We start from the raw sequence: 11,303 nt of genomic DNA on the forward strand, positions 1-11,303 counted from the left end.
ACCAACCTGGAAATGGGAAGATATTAGTATGGACTTTATTGTGGGATTGCCCAAAACCGCGAAAGGGTATGACTCTATCTGGGTTATTGTTGATCGGCTCATGAAAATTGCCCATTTTCTGCCAGTCAAGACAGTTCACCTAGTTGCTGTTTATGCCCAATTGTACATTGCTTGCATTCTCAGTTTGCACGGTGTTCTAAAGACTATAGTGTCGGATCATGGACCTCAATTCGTATCCAAATTCTGGGAAGAACTTCATAAACCGTAGGTATCAAATTGCTCCACAGTTCGGCCTATCATCCTCAAACAAGTGGGCAGACTGAGAGGGTCAATCAAATACTTGAGGATATGCTGCGAGCATGTGTGCTGGAATTCCCACAGAAATGGGATGAATGTTTACCATTAGCGGAGTTCTCATATAATAATATCCATCAAGAGAGTATTAAAATGGCACCCTTTGAAGCTTTATATGGATGACGATGTCGTACTCCGCTAAATTGGTCTGAACCTGGTGAAAGGTACTTCTTCAGGCCTGATATGGTGAAAGAGACCGAAGAAAAGGTTCAGAAAATAGTTCATAATTGGAAGACAGCTCAAGCTCGTCAGAAAAGTTATGTAGACAAACGACGAATGCCCTTGTACTTTCTAGTAGGAGATTATGTTTACCTGAAAGTTTCACCAATGAAGGGTGTATCGCGTTTCGGGGTTAAAGGGAAGCTTGCACCACGATATATTGGTCCTTTCCTCATTCTTGAAAGATATGGGCTAGTAGCACACCGACTCCACCTACCCGAAACCTTGTCTGCTGTACATAATGTGTTCCACGTGTCTCAGTTGAAGAAGTGTCTTCGGGTTCCAGATCGAACCATTGAAGTGACAGATGTTGTCCTTGAACCAGACTTGACATATTCCGAACATCCCATTCGAGTCTTGGATCAAAAGGACAGGGTTACCCGGAGAAAAACTCTCAAGTTTTACAAGATACAGTGGAACCAACATTCCGAAGATGAGGCTACATGGGAAACTCAAGACTTTTTAGACAAGAATTTCCCAGGCTTTTTAGCCTCATGTAACTTGTAAAGTGTGTATAGTTGTTGTAATAAAGGAGTAAATTTCAAATCACCCCTGCTTTGTACCAGAAATAAGGAAATAAAAGTATGACGTGTTTCCTTTTCAATTACCTACCCTAGGACTTTTAATCTCGGGACGAGATTCTTTTATGGGGGGAAGGATGTAACACCCCTGGTGTTACTGTTACTAAAACTAGAGCATAACATCATAAGCATCAGCATTTCATATGTTTGATACACCTAGAATGCATTCACTAGGCAAAATTTTCAAACAAGTTGTATTGTTATGGTATTTTGTAAATAAAACCCTAGTGTAGGGTACCTAACCCTAAATATGGTTCTCAGGGGTAAAACAACACCCAAATGGAGAAAACCCTAAAGTTTAAATAAAATAGTCATAAAATATTACTAAGAATGGATCTAAGTTACATTTACACCCCTGAGATACCAAAAACCCTAAAAAGGACCCTAGAAAACCCTAAATCCAAACCCTAGGGGGTTAAGTGCAAAATTAGTCCACTTTTGGACTAAAGTGCAAAAACCATGTCAATAAGGTATCTTAAGTCATATGGTTCACCAATGTGTGAATTTACAAGCTAAGCCTTGAATTTTTGGACTTATTTGCAAACAGACCCCATAGGTGTTCTAGTGCTAAGTCTGAAAATCAGTATTTTGGCTCAACTTTGGAGCTTTATAACTTTCAAATTAGTGAGAATTCACCTAAGGGCACCAAATCAACTTTGTAGCTCTATGAAAGGGGAACAACTTTGGTTAAGAGTGTAAGCATGGTTGTTATGAAGAAATTGGAGAAAATTACACCCAAAGTTGGACTGTTAGGCTGTTTAATGTTTGAATTTCAGACTGACAGTGTAATTACAGAGACTTTGGGCACGAATTCAAGCTTGATTTAGTAGGAATTTGCCCATAGCTGCTATGACAAACTTGTAGCCGAATCTTTGATCTACAACTTTGCTATAGAACTTTAGGTATGTTGCCACAGAAAATTAAGAGAAATTTAACCCTAAACCTAGTCTGTCAGGCCAACTGAAGCAACTGCGCCATTGTACAGTACCAGAATTGGATCAGACCGCCAGCGCAGCAATCTCACCGCCGACGACCTCTCCGCCGCGATTCATGCCGCCGGCGTCTCAATTCATGCTAAGATTGATCAGATAGTACCCGGAGTCACGCCGCCGTGGATAAGTCCGGCCAGTAAAATATTCCGGTCACCGTACAAAGCTCGCCGCAGTGGAATTCGATAAGCACGTCGGTGACTGCCGCCTTTCGGCCTTGCGCCGCGTGTCTAAGCATCTCCACCGCATCGCCGTGACTTGCTTTAGCTCTCCGTTGATCGCCGGAGAGATTGCCACGGTAACCGGACACCAATCCACTGCGCCAATAGCTCCTTGTTTCCCCGGTCGCCGCGCGTCGTCGCCCAAATTCACGGCCACCGCTCGCGGGCTCTATAAATTGACTGCGCCCTTAGCTCCGTCAAGTAATCAAGCAGCTAGCGCACCCACCTGCACCTCAACTCCTCCAAAAGAGAGCTCCAATTTTGGATTCTCCCCAAATCGTTCCAGAACTCCGCTCGGTTTAGCCTCACCGCGGCCAGCATGTTCCAGGTTAGTTCAAGCTCCTCAATCAGTTGTCCTAGCATCCTTAAGTTCTCCTCAAGCTCCTCGATCCCTCTAATTGAACTATACCACCATAGATCGTCGGGAACGCATTGTTCCTTTGATTCTCCGCACTGTCACCGTGGACAGAGCAGGGTAGACCACCATTCATGAAATTGGGTTGGGGGAAATGCATGGGCGAGGTTCAATTCAGTGTCTGCTGCATGAGAGTCCCAGCCATTGCCCGGTCCGGCCAGCCTGAGCTCATCGTAGATCGGCCGAGAGCTATCCACCGTCGGGGACCCCATCCTACGAAGAATTAGAAGTTCGAGGGGGTTCTTGTAAAGTGTCAGCGACTGTTTTAAATAGTGTTTTGGACTCCTTCGGGTTATTCAAAACTATAGGGGCTTATTCGCAAAACTCTCAGCGCAGACGCGGGCGCGCGTGGGCGCGTCCCTATTTCTGTGTAGGCTGGGCCTCCTGGGCTGGATTCGGCCTAGTACTATTCACGGATTTTCTTTTTCTTTTTCCGCCAGAACTAAAACAATTTTAGAAAATGGTAGAAAAATGGTAAAAATGTCAAACCAATTTTGCTAGATTCCTAATTTTCCATAGTATTTTATAAAAATAGTTTTAGGATTTTTAGATCAAATAGGGAATTTTGGAGCATTTAAAATAGCCTAAAACATTGGTTCTAGATTTTTAGAAAATAAATAGTAATTCCAAAAATCCCCAAACTTTTTATTTGAACTTTATACATTATTTAGAAGCCTTGGGTAGAGTTTGGTATGTTTTGAACCTTGTTTGATACTTAGAACCCAAAACCCTACCCCTGCCCTTTGAATTCCTATAGTAACTCCGGAAACCCTAGGTTCTCAAAGGACCATGAAGGAAAGTTGTATTCCAGACTTTGGAAAAATAAACTTTTATTATCTTTGCACACTCATAAGCATTACATGACATTCATTCTTATATATATATGGTTATATTTAGAAAACGAGGAAGAAGTTGAAGTAGAAGAAGAGAAGACTTCGCCACCACCACCTGCGGAACATCAGGCAGGAAATTGTTTTTACTTTGACATCTGCGGATCCGAGCCTGACTCACCTATAAACGAAGGCAAGCCCCGGCGTGCATTTGCCATCTCCTTGTGTTTTAAAAATCTTTTTCACTTGCTTGATGCATTAGGTGATAGGAGTTGATTGCTAAAACAATTCATGCATTACCTTCCTTGAATTTGATTACCTTCCTTCATCACCGTTTTACAAAAGATTTTTGATGCTTAGCCTTGCTTTAGAAAAACAAAATGTTTTGTTTTCACAAAAGATGATGTGGCAAAGTGGGTGGGATGTTTTCAAAAATAAAACTTGATGATGGATCCATCAAGGCCTTGATGGGTTCAACATCGGAAAAGATGTTCCTCTGCTAGGTACCAGACTTTGGGTTGAAAATAATAAAGCTGAGACTGGGCGGTTGACTTGCACGAGAAAGGAGTCTCGGTGTAGTGTCTCCGTCTAAGTCGATTAAGGACCGTCTCGATGTAGGCCTGCTGACCGAGGACCCTTTAACTGGTCACATGCCTCGTCATGGGTAAGCTTTGCCTCGGGCAGACTAATACCAGAATAAGATAACACGCAATGGGAGTGGAGAGATGACGAGAGTAGTGTGTACCCTCCGTGGCAAGAGGCTGGACGGTGGTGTATCTGTGCTCTCGGTTGGCGTGAACCTGATCTGGTCTTAAGAACCCCGGTGGCGGGTTGACATATGCAAGGGTTAAGTGCTACATATGTCATGTGATTGGAGATCCTCAGCTAAGTATAATCGATTCGGATCGCCGTACCTCCGCGGTTATGGAGACTTGGCCACTAACCTATACGTAGAAATCCAGTAAAGATGAAGGGTTGTTAAGAAATTGGCTAGTGCAGGTCAAGTGATTGAACTAGGGTAGAAAGAACTCTAGTTATAGGTAATTTTACTTAACTAGACAAATAAAACTGGATTTTTAAGGATCCACTTTTAGTAATCATTTCTGCAAAACAGAGTCTTTGATCATTGAGAAACCTTACCTTGACTCCCTTATAACCAGCATACCCTTGAGAGTCTTTTCTTTAGTCGGGTAAGACTTGCTGAGTAATTCCATATTCAGGGTTTTATTCCCCGTTGTTTTTAGGTGAGGAAGCAACCAACTTTTGTTGCTTCTGTTCTAAGGTGGTACCGAAGGAAGAACACCAGGAGTAAAGTTGTGGGAGGAAAGGATCCTCCATAAAAACTTTTGTTTAAACTTACCGGGAGGGGTTTTTGCCTCCCTTGGTGTGTAATAATAATACTATGCACTCGTAGGTTATATTCTGGTCTGTAAATGTTCAACTCTATCTTACTTTTAAACAAAGGTAAGTTCATGTAATTGCTTCCGCATTCTCGTAACTCCGATGCTTGTAATGTCTGCGTGACGGGTGAAACGCTCTTGGGAAAGGTAAGAAAAGCAGATACCGAACTTGTCAAGTGATTCAGGGGCACCTACAGGGTTGTCTGAGGTCCGTTGGACAAGGACAACTGTAGGTGGACCTAATGACTTGGGAGGTTCCGTCACAAGTTCCGTATGAGTATCTCCTTCAGGCAACTTGTAATGTTTCTAAAAAAAGAAGCATAGTCAAAATCAAATGTACAGATCATCTTTCTTTTTAACATAATGGCTCTGTAACTAATTAATAAAACAAAATGTATACACACACTATTATATGATACAATATATATGTTCATCAAACCTATGAGTATAGATGTTGTAATCTTTTCCTTTAAGATATTCTCTTGTAACATAGGGGTCTTCCCCATGAGGCGGCGCTGGAGCACTTGCAACGGCATTTGCAGATATGGCAAAGGCCATTTGCACTGATCCACAGCCCATGTCAAGCACAGCTACTGTTTGTGAGTAGTCCCTCCCAGTTTATCCAACAGATAATTCAGAGCAACCTAATAAACAACCCATGCTCAGAGCACTCAAACACATAGTATTAGGGGTACATATATTAAAATGAGGTGACAAAAGCTAGCATTTCCTCAAAGGTCTTTTTTTGTTTGTTTGTGTTTGATAATTAAGTCATACCCATAGGTATGATCCCTCTTGAGATCCCTCAATAACATTGATCCACTCGGGCTTGTACTGAAATTTGCTCTTAATGTGGATAAGGTTCCTGACCTGTAGAAAATTTGATATCAATTATTAGCATATTATACTAGCAATTTTTTTGGAGCTAGGTGATGATGAGAATTTGGGATAAGTGAGACAAGTTGAAACTACTGCTTCGAGAATCTGCTCTGATTGCTCCTCTCCGATAAGTCTCAACCCAGCAGTCGCGTGCAAATTTCATCGGTATATATATACGCTAAATCAAGACAATTAGCTAGATCCATTTGGGAAAAAAGCGCATTAATCTGCATCAAACTAAATGAACTAACTCGTGATATATGTAACGTTTCACTGTTTTGTTGGTCTTTGATCATTACTGTCACCGCCCGAAAGTAGAACGTGCTAGAAAGTGTGGATTTCAATGTAATAAGCGAAAAACTAACTAGTTGAACATCATTTATATTATAGATTTTAGTGAATTCGTTCACGTACTCTGAGTCTAAGTGGGGTCCTTTTCGTCAGCTGTTTAGGGACGACACTCTTGGCCTTGTCAAGAAGAGGCAGCATGGAATTTGCAGCCTCTTGGGGTTGTCCAGCGTATGAGCTCAGCCCGGGCTTTACCTGCAGCAACAAACAAAAGTTTGCTCCTTAATCCATATATATATAGACTATAGAGCAACAAACAAAAGTTTGCTCTCATTACAGTAGTGTGCAGTACTGTCAAACCACACATATATACCTTGGCGAACACCTTGATGCCATCGTCGCAGATCTCGAGGAGGTCGAGCTTCCTGTCGAACCTGAAGACGTGTACACGGATCCCTATGCTGCCGGCGTCAAAGATCATGGCATACCTCCCAGTCCTAGCCCCCAGGGTTGAACTCTCAGGCGCCGACACCTCGTCGACGATGACGCCAGCTTTCTGGCCGAGCACAGAGTCTGCAAGGACCGCACTGCTGGGGTAGGACGACGACGACGCCATCAGCTGTTGCAGAAGGAGCCGTGGGCGCGTCGGGACCGGGCGCGGCGGCGGCCGGGGCGGGATGGGGCGGCCTTGCGCGTCGGGGGCCGGGCGTGGCGAGGGCGGCTGCAGGGTCGGCCGGGCGCGGGAGCGGCGGTCGGGGCTGAGGGCTTGGCAGGGCCGGCCGGGCGTGGGAGAGGCGGGTGCGGGAGATGCGGCCGGCGTGCATGGAGACAGAGAAATGTTGAGAAAGGTGAGAGAAGAGAGAGAAGAGATAAGGTTGAGGGAGGTTAAAAATAAAAAAAACATAACTTTCTAGGGTAAAGCCGTAGTAAGTTACGTAACTTCCTACAACCGGTCATAAGAAGTTAGATTTTTGTTTGACCGATCAACAGCTGAAACCTAACTTTCTAGAGGAGGCCGTAGGAAGTTAGCTGCCCAGCTAATTTACTAGAGCCAGCCGTAGGAAGTTAGATTTTCGTTTGACGGTCAACAACTGAATCCTAACTTCCTAGAGCAGGCCATAGGAAGTTAACTGGGCAGCTAATTTCCTAGAGCCAGCCGTAGGAAGTTAGCTATTCGTTTGGCTGGTCAACAGATGAAACCTAACTTCCTAGAGGAGGTCGTAGGAAGTTATGTTTATTTCCTACGGTTTTTAAACTTCCGACAGTTTTTATAAAAACGGTAGGAAGTTATGTTTATTTCCTAGAGGTACCAGTTGCCTCTCGGAAGTTATTTATTTCCTACGGTTTGTTATAAAAGCTGTAGGAAGTTAAAAAACCGTAGGAAGTGTATGATTTTGGTGTAGTGTGTGCAATGTTTCAATCAAAGCTCTGAGAATCAAATATATTTAGCTCATTCCTAAGTTTGCTAAAAGTCTTTTCATCCAGTGGCTTGGTAAAGATATTGGCTAATTGGTTGTGTGTGCTAACATAAGCAATTTCTATATCCCCTTTTGTTGGTGATCTCTCAAAAAGTGATACTGGATGTCTATGTGCTTAGTGCGGCTGTGTTCAACGGGATTATCTGCCATGCAGATTGCACTCTCATTATCACATAGGAGAGGGACTTTGCTCAATTTGTAGCCATAGTCCCTAAGGGTTTGCCTCGTCCAAAGTAATTATGCACAACAATGGCCTGCAACAATATACTCGGCTTCGACAGTGGATAGAGCTTCTGAGTTTTGTTTTTTTGAAGCCCATGACACCAGAGATCTTCCTAGAAACTGATAAGTCCCTGATGTGCTCTTCCTATCAATTTTACATCCAGCATAAACGACATCGGAATACCCAATTAAATCAAAGGTAGATCCCTTGGGGTACCAAAGCCCAAACTTAGGAGTGTAAACTAAATATCTCATGATTCTTTTCACGGCCGTAAGGTGAACTTCCTTAGGATTTGCCTGGAACCTTGCACACATGCATACTGAAAGCATTATATCCAGTCGTGAAGCACATAGATAGAGTAAAGATCCTATCATCGACCGATATTACCTTTTGATCTACGGATTACCTCTTGTGTCGAGGTCGAGATGCCCATTTGTTCCCATGGGTGTCTTAATGGGTTTGGCATTCTTCATTCCAAACTTCTTAAGAATATCTTGAATGTACTTAGTTTGGCTGATGAAGGTGCCTTCTTGGAGTTGCTTGATTTGGAATCCGAGGAAGTACTTCAACTCCCCCATCATAGACTTCTCGGATTTCTGTATCATTATTCTACTAAACTCTTCACAAGATGACTTGTTAGTAGACCCAAATATAATATCATCAACATAAATTTGGCATATAAATAAGTCTTTAACAATTGTTTTAGTGAAGAGAGTAGGGTCCGCTTTTCCAACTTTGAAGCCATTAGTGATAAGAAAGTCTCGCAGGCATTCATACCATGCTCTTGGGGGCTTGCTTGAGCCCATAGAGCGCCTTTGAGAGCTTATAAATATGGTTAGGATACTCACTATTTTCAAAGTCGGGAGGTTGCTCAACATATACCTCTTCCTTGATAGGGCCATTGAGGAAGGCACTCTTCACATCCATTTGATACAATTTAAAGCCATGGTAAGTAGCATAGGCAATTAATATACGAATTGACTCAAGCCTAGCTACGAGTGCATAGTTTTCATCAAAATCCAAACCTTCGACTTGTGAATAAGCTTTGGCAACAAGTCGGGCTTTATTCCTAGTCACCACACCATGCTCATCTTGTTTGTTGTGGAATGCCCACTTGGTACCTACAACATTTTGGTTAGGACGTGGAACTAAATGCCATACCTCATTCCTCGTGAAGTTGTTGAGCTCCTCTGGAATTGGCACCACCCAATCCGGATCTCTTAGTGCATCCTCTATCATGTATGCCTCAATAGAAGACACAAAAGAGTAATGTTCACAAAAATGAGCAACTCGAGATCTAGTGGTTACTGTGGGGGACTGATATCCCTCGGGTCCACTAGAAGGCTAGAAGGCCTCGCGAAAGGCTTTGGGCCCATTTCGCAAGACCATCCCTTCGTGGGCCAGGGGAGGAACTGCTGGTGGAATGGATTGATGCAGGATTGGATAGACTCGGGCCCAGACGGCTCATTGGATCTAAGCATTATCTGCAGCATTGATCCGATTCTCCTGCGTAGCGCCCTCAGATGTTGGAACTAAATGAGGATAAGTCGGCAGGATTATAGGAAGATAAGTTCAGCCGGTTCACTATTACTTAGGTGCACGTTGTTATCATACACGCATGTAATGCCCCACGGTCGAGTATATAAGGCCTAGGGGGCACCCCATCAAAAGGCAGGTCATTCATCAGCCGTCTACTGCATTCTCTAGCGTCCTTCATACTAGAGAATCCCCTTGTAACCCATCACATAAAGATCCACACCAAGAAGTAGGGTATTACGCCTCTCTAAGCAGCCCGAACCTGTATAAATTTGTCTATCGTCTCTCGTGCGCCTAGCACGAACCATCGAGCTACAGTCAGCAACACCGTCCTTACCAGAAGCACCTCGAGGGTAATCTTGGGTGCGTGGTTGGGTCCCAAACACCGATAGCTGGCGCGCCAGGTAGGTGGTGTGTCGCTGATCCAAGCTAGCTCAATGGCCATCATTTTCCAACACAAGATTGCTCTCCGCCCTGTATCTGTGTTCTGCTTCGGGACCATCTCACCCGTGGCAGAAGAAGAAGGAATTCTACATCGTATAGCGGATCTACTGGAGAAGAAGCCTTCCCCGAAAATCTCCGAGAAAGCTAGAACGAGGCAGCAAATGGCGCAACCTCTAGCGCCCCAGACGAAAACCACCTCCTACAAGTCAGGAACCGAGAATTCATTTACCCGAAGAACTCCGTTGTCCACCTCATCCACAGAAGAGTGGACACGGATTACGAGGAAAAAAGAAGCAAGCGGGATAGAGGCCCGCCAAGCTGCTCTTCTGGCACCTTCGCCCCCAAAGAAGGACAGAAAGAAATTTGTCGCCACAACAGCTCCATTCTACCCCGACGTCCTCTTCATCGGGGGAAGAGCAGAATCATCTCCCATCTCCGACGACGATCCAACCGTGCCTGGGGAAGAACCTCCTCAGCGAGAAGCTCGCCGACGGAGGAACCGACGCCGAAATGTTCGGCGACACCATGAAGCTGGAGAACGAGACCCGGCGCAGCCTGTATCTCGAGATGAGATCTCGGAGGTGGGAGAAACCCCTGATGAATGAGTCTTCAGGGAAAGGAGGAACTCCCGCCGATGTGATCGTCGGCAGGTTCAAGAGCAAGCTGAACAGGATGCGAGGCTACGTCGAGAGAACCCTCTCTTCGCACGAAACCTGAACCCTGACTTCGCCCGCTCCATGAACACACCGAGTGAGGTCGGGGGAGTATTGGCTCGGATAGCCGATGGTCTCCCTTGGACTCCAGACGCTGAAGGCTATCGGCGGCTGCTCACTCGGGCGGCTAATCATCTTCTACCTCTCGCTCATCCTCCGAACGATCTACGGCACTCCATCAATAGTCGTCGGGACACGCGGAGCTCCATCAACGCTTCATGCGAACAACGAGATGAGAACGAGATACGGTGTAGCATCCCAAAAATTCAAATCTTGAAAATTTCTCAAACTTGCTCTAAATTCAAAATGAATTTCAAATTTCATTTCAAAAAGTTTTGTTTGCGAGTTGATATCAGCAAATAAAATATAATGGTCTATATCCTCTCCAAAATCCTCCTCAAATATCCTACAAATATTTCCCGAGTGATCCTCCTCAAATTCTTTCTAGAAATACTGCCCAGATATTTCCCTAGTGATCCCCTTCAAGTTCTTTCCAGAAATACTATCCAAATATTCCACCGATATATCTCCAGATATTTTACTCCTGAGAAATACCTTCAGAATCATTTTTCAAGTCCCCACAAATATTTTCTTCATAACTTTCCTCATGCTCATATGTATACGTATGCCTCCAGTGTCATACGGTGAGCTCTACAAGCTAATCTCACTTATACAAGACAAATACATGCTAATCTCCCACTAATCCTCTTATCCTCCCACTAATCCTCTCATC

The 11,303-nt window shown here is 44.2% G+C and overlaps 1 protein-coding gene across 2 annotated transcripts; it reads right to left on the reverse strand.

Moving 5' to 3' along the window:
- Positions 1 to 5,050: 5,050 nt before the first annotated feature.
- On the reverse strand, positions 5,051 to 6,934 carry LOC118476657 (probable apyrase 3). 2 transcript variants are annotated; one of them, XM_035966215.1, is made up of 3 exons: positions 6,550 to 6,934; positions 6,303 to 6,431; positions 5,051 to 5,879 (listed from the first exon to the last, which is right to left on the reverse strand). In XM_035966215.1, the coding sequence occupies exons 1-3, from the start codon at positions 6,790 to 6,792 to the stop codon at positions 5,781 to 5,783; spliced, it is 471 nt and encodes a 156-aa protein (XP_035822108.1). In that variant the 5' UTR covers positions 6,793 to 6,934; the 3' UTR covers positions 5,051 to 5,780. The 2 variants fall into 2 exon arrangements, 1 of the variants encoding a protein (XP_035822108.1); XR_004857132.1 differs by lacking the exons at positions 6,303 to 6,431; positions 6,550 to 6,934 and adding an exon at positions 5,982 to 6,038 and having other exon boundaries at positions 5,795 to 5,879.
- Between the last annotated feature and the right edge of the window lie 4,369 nt (positions 6,935 to 11,303).

Source organism: Zea mays, chromosome 3 (genome assembly GCF_902167145.1).
Source record: "Zea mays cultivar B73 chromosome 3, Zm-B73-REFERENCE-NAM-5.0, whole genome shotgun sequence".
In the NCBI taxonomy this organism is placed as follows: domain Eukaryota; kingdom Viridiplantae; phylum Streptophyta; class Magnoliopsida; order Poales; family Poaceae; genus Zea; species Zea mays.